Source organism: Pteropus medius, unplaced genomic scaffold (genome assembly GCF_902729225.1).
Source record: "Pteropus medius unplaced genomic scaffold, Ma_sr-lr_union100, whole genome shotgun sequence".
NCBI classification, from domain to species: Eukaryota; Metazoa; Chordata; class Mammalia; order Chiroptera; family Pteropodidae; genus Pteropus; species Pteropus medius.
Genome location: NW_024343105.1, coordinates 1,910,016 through 1,935,060, shown reverse-complemented (window position 1 = coordinate 1,935,060; position 25,045 = coordinate 1,910,016). Strand labels below are relative to the sequence as shown.

General features: G+C 48.8%; 1 protein-coding gene and 1 pseudogene across 10 annotated transcripts in view; one reads left to right on the top strand and one right to left on the bottom strand.

Moving 5' to 3' along the window:
* ZNF496 (zinc finger protein 496) overlaps positions 1-22,698 on the top strand; it is a 35,421-nt gene extending 12,723 nt beyond the window's left edge. For 9 of the 10 annotated variants that reach the window (XM_039867169.1, XM_039867170.1, XM_039867177.1 and 6 more), the window contains 4 exons: positions 13,683-13,815; positions 14,183-14,287; positions 15,208-15,321; positions 20,360-22,698. In XM_039867169.1, coding sequence (XP_039723103.1) covers positions 13,683-13,815; positions 14,183-14,287; positions 15,208-15,321; positions 20,360-21,099 — 1,092 coding nt within the window. In that variant the 3' untranslated portion in view covers positions 21,100-22,698. The remainder of the gene's footprint in view (positions 1-13,682; positions 13,816-14,182; positions 14,288-15,207; positions 15,322-20,359) is intronic. The other variant, XM_039867171.1, reaches the window with a different exon arrangement.
* A 1,668-nt stretch (positions 22,699-24,366) lies between these two features.
* Positions 24,367-24,485, bottom strand: LOC120606051 (uncharacterized; annotated as a pseudogene).
* Between the last annotated feature and the right edge of the window lie 560 nt (positions 24,486-25,045).

Genomic DNA, 25,045 nt, shown 5'->3' with positions numbered 1-25,045 from the left:
CCAGTCCTCAGGTGGGGCTCAAAGCTACCTCGTTAGCATAACACTCTCATCACTTAGGATATTCCAGGGGTTTTAGGAACTCTGTGCTGGGTGGGGGATGGGGGGTGGTGCGGCCAGGAGAGTGGATGACCAGATATGTGAGCTCTGGCTAAAATGACCTAACAGGATTCTGCTTGAGGACAGGTCAGGGTGATCAGATGTCACCTAGGGATGCAGGTCGAGGAACCTGATCTGATATCCAGCGTGATCAGATATCATGCACAGGGGCTTCAGCTACACTGACTCAGCAGGGTTCTTGTTAAAACTGGATTTTACGAGGAAGCACACAGATGGACCCGGAACATGGTACAGAGCCTGACTACTGTTTGGTCAAGCAAAGAATCTTTGTCAGTAACTTTTTAAGAGATAATTATAGTGTGACATTGTACATGTGCCCCTTCACACACTCCTTTTCTGGATGCAGTTGGCGTAAGTTCTCTCCCTGCACACATCACAGTATTAGGGTCTCTTCTTGAAGTAGCCAGTGTTCCCTAGAAAACTTGGAAGGAGGAGGAGAGCTGGCAGTATTTGTCCACATTTTGGCTTACCACTTCCTTCCTTTCTTGTGTCCACAGTTCCTTCTTTTCCTGTGAGGGCACGGAGAAGTTTCTGTTGTTCTAGGTTTTTTCGGCTGGTCTAATAATTAAATATACAGGAGTCAGATTAACAAGAGAAGATAACCAGACCTAACACACATGTTCTGGGACCCCACACATGAGAGGTCCCAACACTGAGGGGCACAAGGAGGCATGTGTGACGAAAGCTAAGGCTGAGTTCAGAAGCCTGGGGCTCGGAGGTGGGGGTGGGTCACTCTGCAGGATGAGGATGAGAGCCGGTGTCCAGTAATTAGAAATTTGCCTGCCCTTCAGAGAGGTTATAAAATCATTTCTGCTGATAACTCTTATTATGGACAGGGCCCAAATTAAAATGCTTCAGGGGAGAGGTCATTGTCCCATGAGCCTGCAGGCCTCTTGCCCTCAGCCCGGGTACGTGCCTGTGGAGCAGCCCATCTTGGAGGCCTGCCTGATCCCTTCTTTCATTCCTTTGATTCCTTTCTGTGTAAGGTGCTTCCTTTGGCGGGTCTTTAGGGTAAGTCTGCTGGTGGCAAATATGCTATTTCGGATTCACACACAAATGTCTCATCCCCTTCCTTCTGGAAGGGTGTTTTTACCAGAGGTGGGATTGGGCTGACAGTGCTTAACTGCCTCCGTTGCTTCGGGTCAGAGGTCGACTATCTTCGAATATTCTACAGGGAGGATAGTGTTTTTTCTCTGGCTGCTTTTAAGGTTTTTTTCTTCATTTGTCTTTAGTTTGCAGACGTTTATTATGATGCCTCTTGTCATAGATTTCTTTGAATTGTCTGTTTGGGGTTTACTCTGCCTCTTGAACCTGTGGCTTTATGTCTCTTTCCCAAGTCTGAGAAGTTTTGAGCCGTGGTTCCTTCAGGGGTATTTTCAGCACCACCCACTCTTTCCTTCGAGGATCCGATGATACAGAGTTTACTCTTTGATTGCAGTTCCACATGAACCTGAGACTCTATGCATGTTTTTGTCTGTTTCCTCTTGTTCGCATTGGACAGTTTCTCTTCCTATCTCCAGGTCGACTGGTCCTTTTCTCTGTCCCGTCTATTCTGCCAAGGAGCACACCCCTGGATTCCTCATTTCGGCACAGGAGACCTTGGAGACCTGCGGGTTTGGTTCCAGACCACCACCACGAAGCCAGGCACACAGAGTGTTTGGTTTCCCAGTGCATATGAAAATTATGTTGATACCAACCCAAAGTCTATTAAGTGTGCAATAGCATTGTCGTTTGTTCTTTGTATCTATGAGACTGTTTTTGTTTTGCTCGTTCATTTCTTTTTGTTCTTTAGATTCTGCATATAAGTGAGGTCATATGGTATTTATCTTTCTCTGTCTCACTTATTTCACTTAGCATAATACCTTCTAGGTCCATGTCAAATATGATCCTTTTTTATGGCTGACTAATATTCTGTCATGTACGTATATGTATGTATGGGGGTGTATGTATATATATATATCCAGTTGTCTATTGATGGACGCTTCGGTCGCTTCCATATCTTGGCTATTGTAACTAGTGCTGCAGTGAACATAGGAGTACAGATATCTTTTCAAATCATGTTTTGGATTTCTTTGAATAAATACCTAAGTTGAATTGCTGGGTCATAAGATAGTTCAATTTTTAATTTTTTGAGGAAAGTCCACATTGTTTTCCATAGTGACTGCTCCAGTACGCAATCCCATTAACAGTGTGATGGTTTCCTTTTCTCTACATCCTTGCCAGCACTTGCCATTTGTTGATTTATTGATGATAGCCATTCTGACGGATATGAGGTGATACCTCATGGTTTTAATTGCATTTCTCTGATGATTAGGGACCTTGAGCATCTTTTCATTTGTCTATTGGCCTCTTTGGAGAAATGTCAATTCAGATCTTCTGCCCATTTTTTAATCAATTGTTTGTCTTTTTGGTGTTGAGTTGTATGAGTTCTTTATAATTTTGGATATTAACTCTGTATCAGATGTATCATTGGTGAATGATACATCTCAGTAGGGTTTCTTTTGTTCTTGGTAGGTTTTCTTTTGTTTTGTTGGTGGTTTCCTTTGCTGTGCAGAAAAATCTTTTTGATGTGATGTAATATGACAAATTTTTAAAATCAGACAACAGCGGTTTCTTGTATTTTGTTGAATCTTCCATTCACAAATGATTCTCTGTAGGATGTGATGCTGTTTGATAGCATTTTACCCACAGTGGAACTTCTTTCAAAATTGGAGTCAGTCTTCCCAGACCCTGCTATTTCTTTGTCAACATAGTTCATGTAGTATTTTAAATCCTTTGTTGTCATTTCAATAGTCTTCATAGTATTTTCACCAGTAATTGATTCCATATCATGAAACCATTTTCCATGCTCATCGGTAAGAAGAAACTCGTTATCTTTCAGAGTTTGATCATGAGATGGCAGCAGTTCAGTCACAGCTTCAGGCTCCAATTCTAATTCTGGTTCTCTTGCTATTTTGACATCTGCAGTCACTTTCCTCCACTGATCTTTAACCCCTCAAAGTCATCCATGAGGGTTGGAATCACCTTCTTACAAACTGTTGTTAATGTTGATATTTTAGCCTTTTCCCATGAATCACAAATGTTCTCAGTGGCATATAGAATAGGGAATCCTTACCAGAAATTTCTCAGCTTACTTTGCTCGGATCCATCAGAGGAATCACTGTCTATGGCAACTATAGCCTCACAAAATGTATTTCTTAAATAATGAGACGTGAAAGTCGAAGTTACTTCTGGGTGTTGTGTTTGCAGGCATGAGAACAACATTCATCTTGTTGTCTGTCTCCACCAGAGCTCTTGGGTGACCAGGTCCCTTGTCAGTGAGCAGTGATATTTTGAAAGGAATTTTTTTTTTTTTTCCCTGCACAATAGGTCTCAACAGTGGGCTTAAAATATTTGGTAAACCATGTCATAAATAGGTGTGCTGTCGTCCAGGCTTTGTTGTTCCATTTATAGAGGACAGGCAGAACAGATTTAGCATAATTCTTATGGGTCCTAGGACTTTGGGGATGGTGAATTAGCATTGGCTTTGACTTAAAGTCACAGCTGCAATAGCCCCTAGCAAGAGTCCGCCTGTCCCTTGAAGCTTTGAAGCCAGGGACTGACTCCTCTCTGGCTATGAGAGTCCAGATGGCAACTTCTCCCAATAGAGACTGTGTTGTCTACATTGAGAATCTGGATTAGAGCAGCTACCTTCATTCATTATCTCAGCTGAACCTTCTGGATAACATGCTGCAGCTTTTCTATCAGCATGTGCTGCTTCACCTAGCACTTTTATGGTGTGGAGACAATTTCTCTCTTTAAACCTCAGGGACCAGCCTCTGCCAGCCTCAAACTTCTCTTCTGCAGCTTCCTCACCTCTCAGCCTTCACAGAACTGAAGAGATTTGGGTCCTCACTCTGGATGGGGCTTTGACTTGAGAGAATGTGGTATCTGATGTGGCCTTCTATCCAGACCCCTGAAACTCCTCTATGTCAGCAAAGAGGCTGCTCCACCTTCCTGTGAGTCATGTGTTCCCTGGAGGAGCACTTTTCATTCCCTTCAAGAATGTTCATTTTGTTTTCACGACTTGGCTAACTGGTGCAGGAGGCCTAGAGATCAGCTTATTTCAGCTCTCCACAGATGCGCCTTTCTCACTGAGCTTAATCATTTCTAGCTTTAAATTTAAAGTGGACGTGTGACTCTTCCTTTCACTTGGACATTGAGAGACCATCACGAGGTTATTAAGTGGGCTGATTTCAATATTGTTGTGTCTCAGGGAACAGGGAGAACTGAGGAGAGGGAGTGAGATGGGGTGGGGGGCGGCGGCTGGTTGGTGGAGCAGTCAGAACACACCCAGTATTTGTTGGTTACGTTCACCGTCTGATGGGCATGGTTTGTGGTGCCCCAAAACCATTACAACAGAATACTGGTCACAGGTCACCATAGCACACATAATAATAATGTTTAAAATATTGAGAGACTCACTGAAATGTGAGGCAGACACAGGTGAGCAAATGCCACTGGGCTTGCTGGAGGCAAGGCTGCCACAACCTTCAGCCTGTGGAAACGGAGTCCACCCGCCTGAGGCAACGAGGTGTGCCTGTGCTGGGGTCCTGGGCTCTCACAGCTCCCAGAATCTCTCTCATCTTCTGTACTCTCTACTGAGACTGTTTCTTTGTGAGGCTGACTGCTTCTTCGCTTGTTTTCAGTGTGTTTGTCATTGCTCATCAAAGCATTTTTGTCACTGCTTGGTTTGTCACACAGTTCTTACACCTGACACCTGTGGGTCTTTTCATCCAGTTTGAGACCTACTGTGGTCTCCATTGTCCCTGAAGGGGGCTCCTGAGTGGGGGTGGTACCGCGGGCATATGTGTGTGTGTGTGCACATGTGAATACATGTGTGTGCATGTGGTGGGGAGGGGACTCATTAGCCGCTTGGCCCCCATGTGCAGGCTTGACGTGGTTGGCAGGTGGAGGGCTGGTTCCCGATGGTCCTGTGGCACCTGGCCGCACTAGAGTGGCCAACTGTCCAGTTCGTCGCCTGTTCCCTGGGCCTGTGGCCGAGGCAGCGGCTCCCTCTTAGGTTTACCTGTGCTGTATCCCCAGCCCCTGCAGCGTAGCTCCATATGACCTGGGTCTGCACCCACGCTGCTCAGTGGGTCCTGGTGTGAGCTTCCTGGCGTTGGCTCCATGTGCCCTCCAAAACCTGGACTTAAATGGATATGTCTGCCTCCCCTCATCCATTCTCATAAAACTGGCAGGATTCGGGAATGAAGGCACCCTGCATTCCCAGTGAGGTCAGAGGGCCACGAACGTTGTGAGGAGCCTTCTGAGTTCTCTGCCACTGTGCCGTGCCTTGCTGGGGTCATGCTGGAGATACTGGTCCTGTTTCTATGCTTCTCCCCAGTGCAAGCGTCTCTTCATGTGACATAAAATCTCCCTCGGTGTCACACCGAGTGGCTGTGCCAGCACCAGGGGTGACTGGTCACCCTGCTCACTCACGTGTGCGGGGCCACCTTGCATCCATGCCCCCGTGCACCTTGGCCCCTGTACTTTGTCCTGTGTCCAGTTCTGGGTAGATTTGGGTGGCCTCCAGGCTCAGGGGCAAAATCCCTACCTGTTTGACAACAAAGCTACGAGTTTCCCAGGATCTGCGGAGCAGTTCCCCTCTTCCCCCAGTTGCCTCACACCTTTTCCTCAATAAGAGCCTGTCAGAGCCACGAACCTCTTGACTCTCAGGCCTGGTGTCTGGGGCCCTGCACACGGACCTGACAGGAGACAGGGTCACGGGAGACAAAGCTTGATGCAGAGCCATGGGTCCCGTGTGGGGATGTTGTGACCTCTGGCAAGGGGATGCGGGTAGCAGGAGATTTAACACCACTCCATGGACAGACGACAAGACAGAGGCAAAGGGTCTGAACTCCTCAGGGCAGTCAGTTGTGAGCAGGTGGATGCACATGCACACAAGCAGAAGGTGAGCTTATTAGCAGTTTGCTGTGCTGGCCCAGGCTGACCTGAGTCTAGCCTGTGTCTGGTGATGGGGGTTATTCCTCCCTCATGATGGGAAGAAGACCTTCGAGCCCCTTTATCTTCTTATTCACACCTAGGGGCCTGTTTCCTAAAAGCTGGGACAGTTGCTTAGTAACCACAGTGCACCAGGTCCTCAAGGTATTTGCACTGTCCCTTCATTATCATGTTGATGAGAGAGAAGGAGTCAGTTCCCCAGGGCAGCCAGCAAGGTCGCATGTGCTCCCCACATCTTCGGGTTTTCTCCAGGGACTCCGGTTCCCCAGCCCCAGAGATGTGTAGTGAAGGGACTTATGTCTACCACATCCCTATGAGGACGTGTGGCCAGATGGCCCTGCAATGGGGGACACCCAATCCAGGGTGGGTCCCTCCTACGCCCCAAGCTAGACAGACATCATGGTCTTCCTTGTTCTTACTCAGCCTTAAATGTGTGTACAGCTCACCTTTACGTCAGTGTTTAATGTGACAGGTTTTTTGGGTTTTCATTCAGAAGTTTGGTGATGTTTTCGTGACCAGAAATTTGCCATAGGAACTTAAGTCTAGTTTATCCATTAGCCCTTGGTCAAATTGCTTTCCTTATATTTCGTTTTCCATAAAATCCTAGTTTCCAAAAACCTATCATTGCCTGTAAGTGGGCATCTCCTATGTGCTTATCACACTCTGGAACTTTAGCGCTGAAATAACACACCTGGGGTCGTGTGTCTCTCTGCGTGGGCCTGGCCCTCCACGTTTATTCCTGGTGTGCCCATGCCCATCACTGCTGACAGTGCCAACCGTGGACTAGACCGCACTCAGGTTAACTCACCGCGAGGTTCAGGTCGCACGTTTTGGCCGCAGCCCTAGGCTGGGACATGTCCCTGCCAGGCTGACATTGAAGTGGGATGCCCCACATGGGTGTGTCAGCACTGAGTGTGCAGAAGGGCCTTAGGTGGTTTTAATAGAACATATAAACTTTGGGAATAATTGTTCTGTAGTAACTTTTTTTTATATTAACATTGTCTTTAATCTTTACTAAAATGATCACTGAAATGGTGTTTACATTTTTTTAGAATATATTTTTGAGCTATAATTTGCATATAGTATACTTATTTTAAGTGTAAAGTGTAGAGTTTTTCACAAGTGTCTACATTCATGTAACCATCACCTCAGTCAAGATATGGAACATCTTGATCACCCCTAAATTTTCCAGGCCAATACCTGCCTCCTTTCTGTCTCAGTAGACTCACCCTACTTGTTCTAGAATGTTATAAATGGAATCATACAGCATGTTTCTTGTGGTAGGCAAGCTTTTCTTACATAGCCTAGTGCTTTATGCACCATTCCTGCTGTGTGTTCTCAGCAGTTTGTTCCTATTCATTGCTAAGTAGTAGTATTCCACTGTATGTCTGTGTTACAGTTAGTTTATCCATTGACCTGTTGATACATATTTGAGTCGCTTCCATTTCTGGCTGTTGTGAATGAAGCATCTGTGAACATTCATATGCTTGTCTTTTTGTGGATGAATGCTTCCATTTCTCTGAGATAATTGCCTAGGGTTGTGATTGTCATAGGGTAAATGTATGACCAATAATGTGAGAAATGGCTGTTTTCTGTGGTGATTTACCATTACACTCCTGCCCCCAGTGAGTGAGTCCAGTTGTTCCACATCTTTACCATCACTTGGTATTGGTCGGCTAAAAAAAAAAAAAAAAAAGATATTTTAGCCATTAGAATGGGTATCTCATTGTGATTTAATTTACATTTTCCTGTTAAATAATAAAGTTGAGAATCTTTTCATCTGCTGTGGATCATTTGTGCATTGTTTGTGAAGTGTCCAGATATTTTCCCTATTTATTGGGTTGCTGTGTTCATAAGAAAAAAGGGGTAGAAATCTTTTGTCAGCTGTGTGTATTGAGAATATTCCCTACCAGTCTACGGCTTGCTTTTTCATTGTTTTAATGATGTCTTTTGAAGATTGGACCTCTTTTAATTTTAAGGAGGTACAATTTATCAGTTTTTTTCTTTTATCATTTTTGCTGTTTGTGTCCTAACAAATCTTTGTCTATTCCAACGTCACAAAGAATTTCCTTCTGGAAGTTTTATAGCTGTAGTTTTACTTTTAGGACTTTGATTCATTTGAAATTATTTTTTGTGTATGGTATTAATGCCAGACAGAGCAAATTCCCCTGAGAGAGGGGTTGTGCAAGCCCTGCACAGAAAGAGAGAGACAGAGACAGAGACAGAGAAAAGCAAAGACAAGGAAAAAAGCCCCAAATATTGGTGAATTTAGTTTATAATATCATTCTTAGTTTCTGAGAATTATGGTTTAAAGACCTTATTTACCCATTTTCCTTTGACCTGGACATACAGTGAGGAAAGGTAAGAATATGTAGTGTGAAAGGCCTGCTGGAAGTTCTCAGCTTTTACTCCGTAAGTCCCCCCAGTTTTAGCCATAGGGAATGAGTGATTTTATTTGTATAGGGCTCCACTTAAAGACTCTGTTTTCCTGTTTCCCTTTCAGGACGTGGGGAATGGGTTATCAGCAATTCCAGCAGAAATCTTCCTTTGTTCTGCAGGTGTCCTCCTGGCTTAGCTGTAAGGCTGGTCAGCATGGAGCAGTCTCTGAATGTAGCTTGCTTTAACACTTAGTTCTCTTGCCTCCTCCCTATATTAGTATGAGGTGTAGGGTTTTTCCAGGTTCACAGAAAAGATTTTCCTTTTCCCTTTGAATTCCACCCTTGTCAAAAATCAGTTGTCCACACAGGTCTGAGCATCTGGGCTCAACTGCGATTGAGCTGTGTTTTGACCCTTTGTGCCAGTACCGCTGTGACTAAGGTTTGTAGCTGGGTGGTTTGAGTCTTTCAGTTCTCAAAATACTTTTCACTGCCTCTGAGTGTTTTGGATGTCCATATGAATTTTAGAATCTTCCTGGAGTTTTTGTATGGGATTGCACTGAATCAACAGAGCAGTGTGGGGTGAATTGACATCTTAACATATTAAATCCTTCATTTTGTTGGTTCTTTAGTGTTCTGGCGGGGCACATATTTTGTAAACATTTTCATTAAGAATCCCATGGTTTTTGACACTATTGTAAGTGGTCACATATATACATGTATTTCATCTTCAAATTGTTGTTTTTTTACAGAAATACAGTTGACTTTGGCACACTGACCTTCTATCCAGCAACCTCATTAATTTTACTTATTAGTATGGTAGCTTTTCTGAAGATTCCAGAGGATTTTTTAATTGGTTTGTGGGAATTTTGGCTTCTGGGCCAAGGTATTTAAAATGTTTCTAACACATTTTTACGTGTGATGACAAGATGATCATTGTTGAATTTCATCACCTTTCTTTTTGAGTCTTCAAAACAATAATTGATAATAGTATTTTAATGTACTAGTGAATATGCAGTTTTTCATATGTTTTAATTAAAATGTTTACTTTTTTGGTTCTTTTTTTTTTTTTTAATTGAGCTGGCAGGCTCTTCCAGTTGTGTTATAAAGGCTCTGTATATTTTAAATCCTCTTTGCTGCTCATAATGGTGTACATTTGTTCCCAGTTTGTCATTGGTCTTTTAACTTCATTCATGTTGTTTCATTATTGGAGGTATTTATAATTTTTATGTGAATCTCTGCCCATTATTCTTCATATCGTGTTTATTTTTAGTCTCTGAAAGCCGTTTTTTTTTCCTTTTGGTATGTGAATGTTTTTATTTTTATGTTATGATCAAGGATCAGAATCTAGTTTTATTTCTAGTCAGCCAACTACATCAGATACATTGGATAAAAATTATCTTTCCCTTTCTCCATTGATTAGGGTTGTTTTTTTCTTATAGATTAGATTTTTATGTTGGTTTCTGGACTTTTTCTTCTCTTCTGTGTCAATGTATTTTTGTCCCAAAACCACATTTCTGATTTTGAAGCTCTTTTATCAAAATTATAACCGTACTAATTTGTTAAACATTTTCTTGCAGTTTGTCCCATACCATTGATATTACTGGTGATTCATGCCACCGTAAAGTGATTGTAACATATTTAGAGTCTTTTTAATTTTAAAATTGAAATAATGTTATCCTTTCTTTTAAAACAATGAAGTAGGTATATCTATAATTTTAAAACAAGTTGATTGAAAAATAGGAAAAGCAACCCATTAGAAAATAGAAAAATAGGTAAAGAAAATCAAGAAGAAGAAACCCTGATGGCAGAGAATCCAAGGCAGTGACTGCCACTCCCTCGGGGGCTGGACCCACAGGCTGCTGACTGAACCTGGTGTTGGCCACTGTGCAGGGCAGTGTAGGTCGGGCTTGAGCTGCGGTGGGGCAGCGTTTGTGTGCTCTATGGTGAGGATGTGCCCCCGTCATCTGAGAGCATGTGTCCCCAGGGGCTCAGTAGCTCTGCTTCTACATCTACCCAGTGCTCCTGTTGTGTATGTCGGGGACACAGTTGGGGCAGCTTGCGACAGTGAAGTGGTGATGGCCCTAACTTGCACTGGTTCAGCTGACAAGATTTTCCACCTGAGGACAGTAGGAAAGTGATAGGCATTCCATAGAAACCGGACTTCGAGTTTTGAATTTGGGTCCTTCCAGGCCAGCCACGTGCAGGAGACCACTCCGCTGCTGGGCTGGCAGGGCAGGGCAGCACAGCTCTGGTCTGCTAGGATCCCAGGCCGTGCCCTGATCCCCTGCAGCTGGTATCAAATACCCTTTCGACCTAGGATATTTTCAACTTCCAGTGGGTTCGTCACAGTGCAGCACCGTCCAGGTCAAGGAGCATTTGTGCTGGGAAAACCGAAACACTTTACTGAAGTGGGCAAACCAGACCTACATCTGCTCGTGTGGGTGGGGTTGTGAGGCTGTTCCAGCCGTTGGAAACATAAAACAGTGCTGAGATGAGAGTCAAGCCACATTCAGATGTCCTTGGAGTTAAAGGGCCTGCACTGAGCGTGACCCAGCCTGCAGACTTCCTGGGGGAAGGACCAGAAGTGGGACTGGACCTGAAGGAGACCACGTTCCAAACCTGTGACCCACCCTCTGTGCCTTTGCACAGAAAACCCTGGGCAAACACTACCCTGGTAACAGTTTTTATGTCTTAGAGTGAGTACAGCATATTTTGTTTCAGTTTTTAATAAAACAAATGATCCATACACAGGGTAAGTCTTCAGACACTAGAGAACAGTGTCAGGATGAAAAGAAACTCACACGGGGTTCTGCTGACCAACTGACCAGTGTGCCTTATATTCCTTTACACACTCCTGCATGTACCGCTGACAGCTTCCTTAGGAAAGTGCCCTGGAAGTGGCATTACTGGGTCACAGGGTATGATCCTGTTACATTCTCCTCAGATTGTCCAGAAGTGTGCATTTCCCCAGGCCTGTTTTCCTACATCTCCAAGGACCCAAGAGGAGCTTACACTTAATCTCATCTTTTCTAATCAGATGGGTGTGGGCCAAACAAAACAAAATGAGTCTACCAGCATATGACTGTTGTCATGTAAACATAGGGTATTGAATTTCTTTTGTAAATATGATCATTGACATTTAAAGACAATGTATATTCAGCAAGATTTCTGAGGCCCATTAGAAAGCTTTCATCTAGCAATTCCCAATCAACTTCATGTCACAGTCACCTGTGGAACTGCTCATAATTTTTTTCCTTGAAAAAGTAATACTATTTCGTAGTTCAAAAGACCCTGAAGGATATTACTGAGCTGATGGTCTGGTTGTTTTGGGTGTTGTAAAGCAGCCTAGACTGTGGCTGGTGACATTTTGGCTGGATAGTTCTTTGTCCCATGAGACTGCCCTGGGCACTGTGGGGTATTGAGCAGCATCCCTGACCTCTAGCCTGGATGGCCTAGCACCCACCCCCAGTGGTGACAAACGGCTGTCTCTAGGCAATGCAACATGTCCTCTGGGTGCCAAATCAGTTCTCCTTGGGTGAGAACCATGGTGCTGTAGGAAGTTATGCTGATGTGAGAGAAAAGCTTTCTTCTTAGAAGATTCACATGGACAACTGTTGGAGTGACAAATCATGGTGTCTGCCACTCCCCAGTAGTCTGATGATAAGGATACATGCCCACCCACCATACACGTGAGGGAGAAATGTGACAATTGGGCAAAGTGTTAACGTGGCAAATCACACAGTCGGAAGGCTCCACACTTTTCATACGTGTTAATTCTCATCTCTTGATTTTATTTGAAAAATTAAAAAGTGTGTATGTGGGGGAGGAAGAGTCCAGGGTACCTGAGGGCATTCATTGAAAACTCCTTTCCCAGTCTTATCCCCCAACTCCTGTCCCCGTACCCCAGGACACTCAGACGAGTGACTGGCAGCCTTCCAGGGAGTTAGGCAGGTGTGAGGGCATGTGTTTAGGATATTCTTTAAACACATATGTTATACAATATGACACAGGTTTCACTTTCCTCCAAATTTTATTTTGAATTCCTTTCTGTTTGGCTGTATGAGTTATGTTTTATAACCCAAGGTGGAACTTTGTTTTAAATGCTTTGTTATTGAGTCACTTTTCAGAAAATATATGCCTTATTAAACCAATATCCAGAGAATGCTGCACAGTTTCCACAACCATACATGTACGGTGACACACATATGCAGTGACATGCTTAGTAGAGATGTGCTGTGTGTTTCTGTTCTTCTGGGATTAGAAAGTGCAAACAGAAATGTCAGCTTGACCAGTCTCTATCTTCCACATTTCACTTCTCCCAGATATTCTATCAAGTCAATGTTCCAGATCATTACAAAGTAAATAATTTCTCAATGACATTGTTACTGTCAATCTGTTAATTATAGGAAGTTTGAGGCCCTGGCTTCATGTTTCAACTGGCAAAGATCTATAAAGGACATCTTTATTTTTATGGTCTCCTGGTATTTTATGGATATACTATCATTTTTTAAATTAAACTTGACACATCCCCATGGTCCGTGACTCAAAGTGTAAGAGAAGTCCCTGCCCCATCTGTTCCTAGGCCCCGCTGTGCAGCTGCCTGCATTCCAGCCTCCAACACCGTGTGCGTGGGGCCCAGCCTGCCTTTCGTGGGGCCTGCGGAGGGCTCCCTCCTCAGTGTGGAGCCCTGGCCCTTCCAGCGGGGGCGGTGGCACGGGGCAGGAGGCTCTGGAGGTAATCAGCACTCTGCTGGTGGGCACAGAGCTCGTCTTCAGTTGTTAACTGGTATCTGTGATCAATATCTATTGATAACATCCTCTGGGATCACCAGTGCTGCCATGCAGAGGGGCTCGTACAGACCTCATATTGCACATGGGCACAACAGACCCTGGAAATCAATGGTCCGGGCAGGCCTAGCGCCTGGCATCATGGTGCGTGCTCCCCTTTGCCTCTTGGGGCCACATCGAACTGGCAGGCACATTTCTGCACGTGTGTGGCCACCTGGAAGGCGTCACTGTTTGGATAGGGACAAGCAGGTGGGACAGGGGACAGGAACGAGCTGGGTGTCAGGTGAAGGCTAAGGTGCGGCCCTCTGCCCTCGGCCCCTGCTGGCTCCCCGCTGTTGGCAAGTGTCCCTTCCCCAGCTTGTTTGCAGACTGAGGTATCCCTGTTGTGTGGTTTCAGAACCGGGTTTCCCCTTTCAAAGACATGATCTTCTGCTTCTCGGAGGAGGACTGGTCCCTTCTAGATCCCGCCCAGACTGGCTTCTACGGGGAGTTCATCATCGGAGAGGACTGCGGGGTCTCACTGCCGCCTGGTAGGGCTCCCCCCATCCTGAGACCAGGTGCCCGTGTCTGACCTTGCTGTGTACCCCTAACCTTGATGGGAAGTCACTTGCACACAGTGGCCCCGAGGACACTTAGCAGATGGACCATCCCCTGTCCCTGTTCATGTAACTGAGGATGACTAGTTGCTTCCCGTACAAAATCAAATATCACTTGTTCCCACCTCTGCTTAGCTCTGTCATTCCAACTCTGTGGCCTCTTCACTTTTGGCTCTAACCTCAGGGCCTGACAGCTGCCCCAAGCCCGCGGTGCCCGCCTTCCTTCCATGGTTGTCACTGCCATCTCCTGTTAGGCATCCCTCCAGCTCACTGAGGATTGTGTGTTCTTTTTTGTGAACAGATGTCCCAGCTGCCCAGCTGGACCTCTCCCAGGAAGAAAACGAGCCACGCGTCCCGGAACTGCAGGACCCCCAGGAGAAGGGTGCTGCCCAAGCCTCTTACGCAGGTGAGTGGATCCCAGGGGGCAGGGCAGGCTCACTGTGGGGGACCTCCAGAGGCCCCAGTTTCCCTCACAGCAGACTCTGGTAGAATGGGGCTTGCCTTCTCCCCGACTTGTCACACAAAGGATGTGGGGTTTTCACTCCTCTGCGTGTGGGGATTACACTTCCTCACCTGGGACCATGACAGGCGGCAGTCTCCTGTGCTGTTGGCAGCACCTGGTCTGTGCTGACTACCCTGTGGCGCCTCCACAGGTGAGGTCACATAGTGTCCACAGATCAGGTGAGAAGGAGCACTGGGCACGGTCCCTCTGCTGACCGCCCCATCCAGGCCTCCCACCATATCTTGCAGGTATGAGGACACAGGCACAGCTGCAGGGCTTGGCCAACAGCCCAGCTCAGCAGCAGCGTTTCCTGGCCCTCCCTGGGCTCTCCATGTTACCACAACTGGAGTTTTCAACCGCTATAAGGCGTCTGCTCCTTCAGGAGAAAGCTTTGTAGGGTGCCAGCAGCAGCCCCACACCCTTGCCCTGCTCCTCTGGGACCTAGAGGTGGCGCAGAGCCATCAGCTGTGGCTCCTTGTCCTTGCCTGTAGCAAGCACACAGGGCCCCCCAGGGCAGCAGGCTTTGTGCTGCTGTATGCGGCTGTTGTGAGGGGCACTGGGGCCTCTGGAAGTCCCCCACAGGAGTGGAAATGACCACAGGCCTGGCAGTCACATATTCAGTCAAGTTGACAGGGCACAACTGGGACCCATGTGGATTCCACTGGCTTCAGAGCCCAAGCGGCCTACAAAATTCATTCGCTCCACAAACACCTGAGGAATCCCAGGGCTGCCTCGGCCTGGCCAGGCATCTGTTAAGGTGCCTCCCAGTAGCGCTGCAGCTGCAGGACAAACAAACTAGCTTCTCCATTTTCTTCCCTGGGAAGACTTTCCAAGTCTCCAGCCATTCCAGGTCGAAGAAAGAAGAAAACGGGACGAGCTGCAGGTGCCAGAGTCCCAAGCCTGTCAGCAGGTAGTGCTTGCTCAGAGCACCTGCCCAGGTGAGGAGGGTCTGCAGGGCCTGCGGGTGTGCATGTGGTACGTGCGTGTCCACACGTGTATGTGGGTATGTGCTGTATATGTGCAGTGTGTGCTGTTGCAGATCATATGTGCACGTGCTGTGTGTGTGCATTGGCACATGGGTGTGGGTATGTGCCGTGTGTGTGCAGTATGCCTGCTGTAGTGGATCATGTGTGTGGTATGTGTACATGTGGTGTGTATGTGTGCATCTGCATGTGTGTGGGTACGTGCTGTATGTATAATGTCTACTGTGGTGGATCATGTGTGCATGGTCTGTGCATGTGCATCTGTACATGTTGGGGTTGTGTGCTTATGTGCTGTGGTGGATCACATGTGTGCATGTGGTGTATATATGTGTGCACAAGCGTGTGGGTATGTGCTGTGTGTGCAGTATTTTCTGTGGCAGATCACCTATCTGGTGTGTGTGTGCATGTGATGTGTGGGTGTATGCTGTGGCAGATTGTGTGTGCATGTGCATGCATGTGGAGTGTCCATGTGCAGCTACGTGTGTGTGTGTGTGTGCACGCGCGCGCGCGCGCTTTGTGTATGGTTGTGGTGGATCGTATGTGTGTGTGCATGCAGTGCGCATGTGCATCTGCACGTGTGGGTGTGTGCTGTCTCCTGTGGCAGATCACATGTGTGCATGTGTGCACATGCATGTGGATGTATTGGGGCAGGTTGCATTGTGTGGTGTATATGTGTGCATGTGATGTGTACATGTGCATGTGAGTGTGTGCTGTGTGCGTAGTGTCTGCTGTGGTGGATCACGTGTGTGTGTGGATAGTGTGTCTGGTGTTCATGCATGTATGCTGGTGGGGAGAGGAATTGAACTCTGAGGTTCCTGAGCCCATCGCTCCCATGGGTTGTCAGCTGCTTGCGCTGGTCCCCTTTCCCAAGATCTTTCTCAGCTGAGCCCCAGTTCGACACCCTCCCCTCCTGGCTGTCCCATTGGGGGTTGGAGCCGGTGCGATGCGATGTGGCTGGTCACGTGGAATATGTTTCTTCCCTGAGCATGGGAGGCCAGGGTCCTGACCAAAATCTGGAGGCTAGCAGGGGTGCGGGATGTGGGAGCCAAGGGACTCTGCAGAGGGCCCCCCCTGCCCCCACACGGCAGCCGGCTTTTGGACTCCAAGTCATGTGGTGAAAGTCACCACCTCCAGTGGCAAAGACTAAAATGTGACCATCTTCAGCATCCTTGGGTTCCCTCACTCCACTCTTTTTTCTTCTATTAAAGAAATTCTTTTTTCAATTCCAGTTGACATACAATAGTATGTCTGGTTCTTACTTGAACCGACTATGTTACAGATTTTCCACAGCTGTGTGGACTGACTCATGCACAGCCTCTTTTACCTGAGATGCAAATGTTTTGGAGGCAAGAGTGTCCTAGTAGTGTGGTAATTGTACCCAGGTCTGTGCAGGGCTTACTACCATTTGTGTTTGCTGCATGTCGTGTGTAGACAAAAGGGATTTCATGTATGTATAAACCAACAGCAGATCCAGGAGGAGGGCTCCTCCCCAGCCTGAGTGGCCAGGCTCGGTGCCCGTCTCTGTCGAGCGTGACGGTGCCCACTGCTCATGTGCACTCAGGCCTCTGGCCTATGCCTTCCACCACACATCTCATGTTCTCCCTCTCCTGGGCTCTGACAATCTGCTCTGAAAAGGCAGGACCGGGCTGCCCAAGCACAGGGCGGGTGTGGGTTTTGGAGAACAAGCCCTGCTATTTGGGTAGCTCCTGCCCACTCCAGCAGCGGGTCAGGGGTCCCTGTCCCTACCCTGGAGACTCACACAGGATGCTCCCACCTGTCCCATCAGTGCCTGTCTGCCCTGCTGCTCGGAGAGGGATGCTCTTCGTGTTCATTTGTGTTTTCTCTGGGATTTGGGTGGTTCCTGTTGCTTAGACTTGTTTCTGGTTTTGCCTTTTCCCCTTCACGCTGGACAAGGTCTGCATATGTCCTTGTCCCAAGTGCCAGGGCAAGGTCTTCATTTGACCTGTGCTGTGGTCATAAGCACCACCCAAGACAGACGGCCTCATTGATGACACAGCAGCAGTCATGGGTGGGGCGGCTGGAACAGGGACAATTCCTCTCAGGTGTGGGGAAGGTGAGGCTGGGGCGCTGGCAGAGTCTGATGGCAAGGCCCTTCCTGGTGGTAGACACTGCCCTCGCCACACGCGCACTCGGCCATTCCCTAGTATATGTGGGATAGGAGGGCTCCGGTGTCTCTTCTCTTCAAGGATGCTTTTCCCAGCATGGGGCCCACCTGTAAGACGCATCTCACCCTAATCACCTCCCAAAGGCCCTACCTGGGGATAAGACCTTGGGCATGCGCATTTTCAAGGGGACGCGGGCTATCAGCCCGTGATGGGTGCTGTGGCATCTCTGTCTTGCCCCTGGGGCACCCGTGCTGTGGTCACTGGCCTGGGGCCACACTTGGGCCGTCTCTTCCCACACATCACCTGTGCTATGAAATCAAAATTATAAGTCTCAATCCATGGTCTGTCATTTGCACATAATTCCTCTGTGTTTCTTTTTTTAAACTTTGTGTCTTTCAGCACATAAATTTCTCTTTCATGTTTTTGCAATGTAAATACATTTATTAGTCTCCTTTTTGCTTTTATGTCTTGCAAGAAATCCTCTTCCTAACGTATACATTCTGCAATGCCTTGTCATCCCGCTTTTCTACACCTGCCTTCCTGTCCTCCCCACTTCTCTGCTCGGCCCCTCCAGCCTGCAGAGTGTCCTTCTGAAGAGTTTGCTGCCAGTCTGGGTAGCACCCACTCCTCTGATGGGGCTCAGTTCCCTGAAGCCTTGGGCAACTTTCTCTGTTTTAATTTCTTTTTCTTTTAAAATAGACAAATCATAGCTGCCTTGTGGGGTTATGCAGGATTACATGATTTAATGCACACAAGAGCACTCAGACCCACAGCTCTTCCCCGTTCCCCAACTGTGGGACCTATCCCACCCCACACCTCCTCTGTACTCACCACCACTGACTCAGAATCTCTGGCTTTCCTGCTCCTCTGATGTTCTGGGCACAGCTGTGAGCTAGCTGGTCTACTAGGCAACCTTCAGTGTTGCAGGGTTGGCTCACGACAGCACTGTTGGTTGTTTAGTCCCCCATTTTCAAGAACTCTGCATCTATTTTTGGTCGCTTCAGCTGATATGATTGAGAGATGCCACCCCATACGTACTATAGTGATTTTCTCACAGTTCTAGAGGCTGGAAGTCTGAGCTCAAAGTGTCAGCATAGTGGGCAGACGCACTTGCCTGTAGAAGGCCATTTCCCCCCACCCCCACCCTACCCCTCCGGTGCTCACAGGCCATCTCTGCATGTTTATGTAAGGATGCCAGATGGATCAGGGCCCACCCTAAAGATCTCATTTTAGTCTAATTACCTCTTGGAAGAGCCCGACTCCAAATATAGTCACATTCTGAGGTATTTGGGGTTAAGACTTAAACATAACATGGATTTTTAGGGGAAGCAATTCATCCCTTAACACCACCCTCTGCTCCCCAAAATTCACGTCTTTCTCACATGCAGAATACATTCATTCTTTCTCAATAGCTTCCAGTGCTGCAGCCTAGTCCAGCTTCAACCCTAAGTCTATAATCTCAGCTAAATAGTGTAGTCAGCTGTGGGTACATTCCTCTCCAACTGTGAACCTGTGACCCCAAGCATCAAATTGTGTGTTTCCAAAACATTAGTGGGATGGGCACAGGACAACATTCCTTTCAAAAAGGAACAGGTCCCTAAGGAGAAGGACTCCCTGCTGTAAGTAACAGACACCCAGCAGCTCCAAGCGCATGGGCCTTGAGGGCTTCATACTGACCTCCTGGCTCAGCTACCCCTAAGCTGCCTTCAGGGCCACCTCCCTTTCCTCCCAGGACAATGTGTGTTTGCAGCCAGTGAGTACTGTGGGCCTTCTGCAGAACCCCAGACATCTGACCACTGTTCTTCAGCACGTCCTGTCTGTCCTTAGTCCAGTCTGGCAGCATTTCTGCTCACATAGGATTTTTAAAACAAAGCTGGCCTCCTATGGAGGCCAGGCCATGCAACAAGACTGTCCTCTGCGGCTGTTCCCGGTCACCCTATCCCCACTGCCGGTTTCTGATATGCTGGTCAGAGCTGTAGTGGTCAGCCACGCCCTTGGTGCTCTCTTGAGAATACTCGTTTTGTGCAGTGTGGGCAGACAGAAAATCCCAGATCTTCCGGTCTTACCTGCTCCCCAGCCCCCTCACCCTTGTCTTCTGATGGATGCCCCCATGGGCCCTGGCATTACCTGTGTCTGCTGCACTCTGGCTCCTGGGTCTTCCTGCCCTGCTGCTATCTGTCCAGCTCTGCCTGCCCTTAGGCTCCCAGACTTGCCAGAACAGCCTTCCCTGCAGAAATTAAGTCCAGAACAGCCCTGTTCCTACCACTGTCCTGAAGGGTGCAGTACCACCACCCTGTTTTAGGCCCAAGTCCCACACTTCAAACTAAAACGATGGCCCGAGGGTAGCTGTGCCGCGTGCGCGGGGCTTCAGGCCCGGACCTCAGGCCTTGCAGCCTGGTGACCCACCACCTCCCACTGCAGCCCTCTGACACCATGGATTCAGGGTCCATCAAGCCCACCTGGGTTGCGAAGTCCAGGATGTCTCCCTATTGCCATTGTTGGCCACTGGTGGGCCTCAGGTGTGACAGTGAGGGTGAGATGTAATGTATCATAGGTTATGTCCAGGAATTACTGATGTGCAAGTGGTTGAGACTTTACATACATAAATATAAACTCCTAGTGTTTGGAGAGGTCTCAGTGGCCAGGAAAGAAAGAGGCTTGGGGCTGGGCCTTCAGAGGAAAAGGACAGAGAAGGGAAAGGGAGGAAGAAGTGGGGGGAGTAGGGGAGGTTGGCGCAGTGTGGCCCATGTTCCCCCTGCTCCTTGTGGGCTACAGGGTCAAGCTGCAACTCCCTGGGTGGGGTTTCTAGGAGCCGGGTTGTGGCCAGGGTGGCACCACTGACCTACACATCGCTTTCTTTCTTGCAGCCGGAGGTGACACACCGTCCCCCGCGAACGGTGTGGATGAGGAGGTGACCATCGAGATCGTCCTGTCCAGCTCTGGGGATGAGGACTCCCAGCTGGGCCCCTACTGCACTGATGAGCGGCGGAGCCCCGTGGAGCCGCAGCATGGCCTCTCTGCCCCGCCACAGAGCGCTCCAGTGGGAGGCGGGGTGCAAACCTCTGGGAAGTCCTATGTGTGTCCGAACTGCGGGAAGGCCTTTCGCTGGAGGGTCAACTTCGTCCGCCATCTGCGCAGCCGCAGAGAGCAGAAGCTACACGAGTGCTCGGTGTGTGGGGAGCTGTTCAGTGACAGCGAGGACCTGGACGGGCACTTAGAGGCCCATGAGGCCCAGAAACCTTTCCAGTGCGGTGCCTGCGGGAAGAGCTTCCGCCTCAACTCGCACCTGCTCTGCCACAGGCGGGTGCACCTGCCGCTGGGGGACAGCGAGCAGGGCCCGGCAGGGCCTGTGGGCGGGGGTCCGGACCCCGATGCGCTGCTAGCAGAGGGCCGGACGCGGCTGAATGTCCAGTGCCGTGACTGCAGGAAGGTGTTCCAGCGGCCCGAACACCTGGCCCGGCATCGCAGCACCGCTCACAGGAAGGATGAGGGGCGGCCCTTCCGCTGCCGGTACTGCGTCAAAAGCTTCTCACACAACTCCGACCTCCTGCGCCACCAGCGCCTGCACATGAAGCGCCGCTCCAAGCAGGCACTGAACTCCTACTGAGAGGTCTCTCCCTGCCCGCAAGAAGTGCAGACCCAGGACTGACCTTGTTCTGTCCCGCACTCTCAGGTAGAAACGAGATAGTGGCCAACTGAGCTCTCTTCTTCCCAGGAAAGAGGAGAGGGCTGTCACCACCAGCTTTGACACCCTGTTTCCAGTGGGAGAGAACCCGACCCAGGGCTCCCGGAGCGGGCAGAGGGTCGCGGTGACCCCTTGGCGTCTGCTGCTTGCCGGACTTACCACACTCCATTCCAAGGTTCCAGGATAACTGCACTTACCTCTGACGACCAGGAGCTGTGCTGGGGTGCTGGGCAGAGCAGGGTGGGGAGGCAGCAGTGCAGGTGGGGACGGGGCGGGGCACAACAAGCCTGCAGTCATCAGTGGTTCCAATTCCTGTCACCGTCCAACCCAAGGAACACCTGCAATTACCAGGTGACCCTTCACGGGCGAGCCATGTGAGGGGAAGCATATCACACCCTTTAGTTGTGATGGTAGCTGCTTGTTAGGGGTCCTGAGCTCACCAAGAGCGATGCCCACATTTTAAACGATATGTTCCACCCCCTGCCCAGATGTTTCTTAGTACCTGAATGTGGGCTGGGAGCACAGTTGTCATCACTTGAAAGGCACTTAAGTTGTGTGGGGTTTGAGAGCTCAGCCTGGGAGTGAGGAATTCTGTCAGGGAGCAGGCCACAGTGAACCTCCTGTGAGGGTGAGCTGTGTGTGTCTGTTAACCTAGCCTGTGGTTCTGCCCATTCACCAGGGCTTCCTCAACAAAGTACCCAAAACATAGTGGCTCAGAACAAAGAAGCACCTTGAGAACCGAGGCTGGAAGTCCAAGATTGAGGGCAGGTTGATACCCTGTGGAGAGGTGCTGTCTGAGCCTCCCCCTGGCTTTTGGTGGTTGCTGGCACCTGATGATTTTCCTTGTAGAGGTGTCACCCCACCCCCCCCCACCTTCATCTTCATGTGATGTCCCTGTGGTCGTGTCTGTCCTTAAGTTCTCCCTTTTTGTAAGGACACCAGCCATATTGGGTCAGGCCCCCAGCCTGCTTAGCCAGCCAGTCACATCTATAGTGACTGAATGAATACCTAGGGAAAGCTATGTGTTCTGACATCCTGAGATTAGGGTGCACATGGGTCTGGCAGGAGGGAACACCATTCTACCTGCAGCCCCAGGCAGCCTTGGGACATGACCTTTCTCCCCAGCTGGCAGACGCATCCACACAGGGCAGCCTGCCCCCGCCCCACCCAAGCGACCTTCACACCCAAGTCGCTACTTCCAGGCTAGGAGTCTTTGTCACAGTAGCGTTGCAGCTTGTGGCTTGGACCTCTAGACCGGGGGTGACTGTTGGCAGTGGAACCTCCAGCAGTGGGATCCGTGGTCTCACTGGCAGGCAACTTTGGCAGGCAGCAAGGTTCCTCATCACTTATGTCATTGTCACATTGAGACACCACTGCTACAAACCCAGTGGAAGAGCCACAAGATTGTATAATTCTGATTACTGTGCCTGTGTAGATGCAACTACACACTCAGGAACAGTAAATGCAATAAAACTGGTCAAACCCTGAACAAGAAATAAATGTTGGGGCTCTGTTTCTAAATAGTTTGCTCTTGTATTGATCCACCAGGAAAAGGGGAAAAACCACATCTTTAAGTCCAAGGAAGGGGTGAATTCCAAACAGAAGCCAGGCTTCACATTCGTGACCCCCACCGTGATCTCTCCTGAGTGTCCAGCAGCGGGAAGCCCCCCACCCAATACACACATTCAGACGTTTGTCTAAAGGAGGAACATTGTTCTCCTTACTGATGTGTCTTACCTGTAAAGTCAGATCCTAAATAAGACACAAAGGAATGGAAGAGAATTGAAATCTAGGAGGAGGCCAGGCATCTTAAGTTTACCAGACACAGTGGGAAGCCCCCTGCTCACTGACCCAAAACACCCAGGTGCCCACCTAATCAGAAGGTCACAAGGCCCCTCTGTTCGGAAGCCCTCCTGGGTGATGTAGCTCAAATCCCAGTTTATCTGTATAGATGCAACCAGTGGGGTTACCTGTACTGGGCAGAGCTCCAGACACCAGGACAGCTGACCACTTGCTCCCTCCCTTGGCTTGGGCAAGGAGCTGAGCCACGGCTCTGCCTTGCCATGGAGAGAGAGACTGCACGTTGGAAAAGCATCTGCCCTCCCTGTTCTTGAGTCACTAGCATGGTAAACTCAGATCCACAAAAACGCACCAAATCAATATTCACATTAGACGCCACTTTAGTTGAAAAGTGTGTGCGGCACAGCTGAGAGACAATTGGCCTGACGAGAGCTTAAGGTGTCAAGATGCTGCAAATGGCCCTCTGGGTGTCAGATAGCCTTGTGACACTTAAGGCCTCGGATAGGTAGCTCTGGTCACCCGATCTGATCCCTGTCTGGAGGAGAGGACGTCACTGCTTCTCTACACCAGGGGGGAAGGGGGAATTTTACCCCTGGTCACACCACAGTTGCTTCACCTGTGTATCCTCAGTCTCCCGACCTCTCTCCCCAATGGGTGAGATGGCCAGTGGTGGGAAGGGCCCTTGCCATTTCTAAGTCACAACTGGCACAAATGAAAGAGAAGGTGCAAGTCCACACCTACCTTGGAGACTAGGTCATGTCACTCCTGTCCCATGAATTGGTTGCCCCTCTCTGCCAAAAGCAGAGTCGGATGAGGCACAAGCACTTCTGCTTGCAGTGTAACTGAAGGATGCTATGATACTTACCATTGCTACGTCTTGTCAAAATGTGGAGGGCCTGGGAACCTGCCGTGAACATGCTGAAGGCCAGAGGAGACACCGCTGACAGTTGCAGTAAGTTGACACACCTCACCCAAGTTGAGTCGGAGCCCCTTTGAAGGTGTCTGTGTGCTCTTAAAAGAGATGGGCCTGCCTCTGGCCATCGACAGTAAATTCAGAGTGAGATTTCTGGGTATTTTAAAGTTTTCCCAGAAGAAGATCTGGAGTGGGAAAGAGTATAAACTCATATGGAAATTGTACCCACACTTCGCATTGTCAGCAAACAATGACCCGTTCATTTTCGGGTGGGGTGCAGGGAGTGCTGGGCCAAGTTTATCTGCATCTCTCTCTCTTTTGGCCATTTTTCTTTTCTTTTTCTTTCTTTCTTTTTTTCTTTTTTCTTTTCTTTTTTTTCTTTTCTTTTTTTTTTTTAAGCAAGGCAACCCTTGATTGACCTCATAGATTGCAAGGACCTTGTCAGCTTACAATCCCCTTATTTTTTTATTTTTTTATGGCTCCAACACCCGGTCTTCCTAGGTGGTCTCCCATCCAAGTACTAACCAGGCCCATCCCTGCTTAGCTTCCGAGATCAAACGGGATTGGGCTTGTTCAGGGTAGCATGGCTATAGACTCGGTCATTTTTCTAACCTGGCTTGGCTGATCTCAGGATATTCTGGATGATCTGAAGTTTCACTAGCAACTTCCTTTAACTATCTGTGAGCAAGAAGCCAAAATTGCCCAGGTGTGCATCCACCAAATCTGTAGAAGTAGAACCAGGTGCTCCAGCAAGGATGGCACGAGACGGGAGCACCTGGCCCCAGCCACCTGAAGGCAATGTTGGGGCCTTGTGGGGGGTCTCATGTAGCTGCTGCTGGTGTCTGGCTTGTGCACACTCTGTTCTGTGAGAGAGTGCTGGGTAGGTGGGCAGTCTGGGGCTCAGAGAGGAGAGCACAGATCCCTATTCTACTCAGGAAGAGATGCCTGGTGTATCTGTCTCAGCACCTCTCCACTGCTGGTCACCAGGGAGGAGACCTCACTGTGTTCCTCTGCGGTCAGCTTGGTGTCTGATACACAGTGGGACCATGATGTGCGCCATATGAAACACCGTGTTACTTCTGTCCTCCTGAGATGGTCAACTCCCAATGGAGCAGGGCCGGGTGCCGAGCACAGCCTGAAACCGATGCTGACACC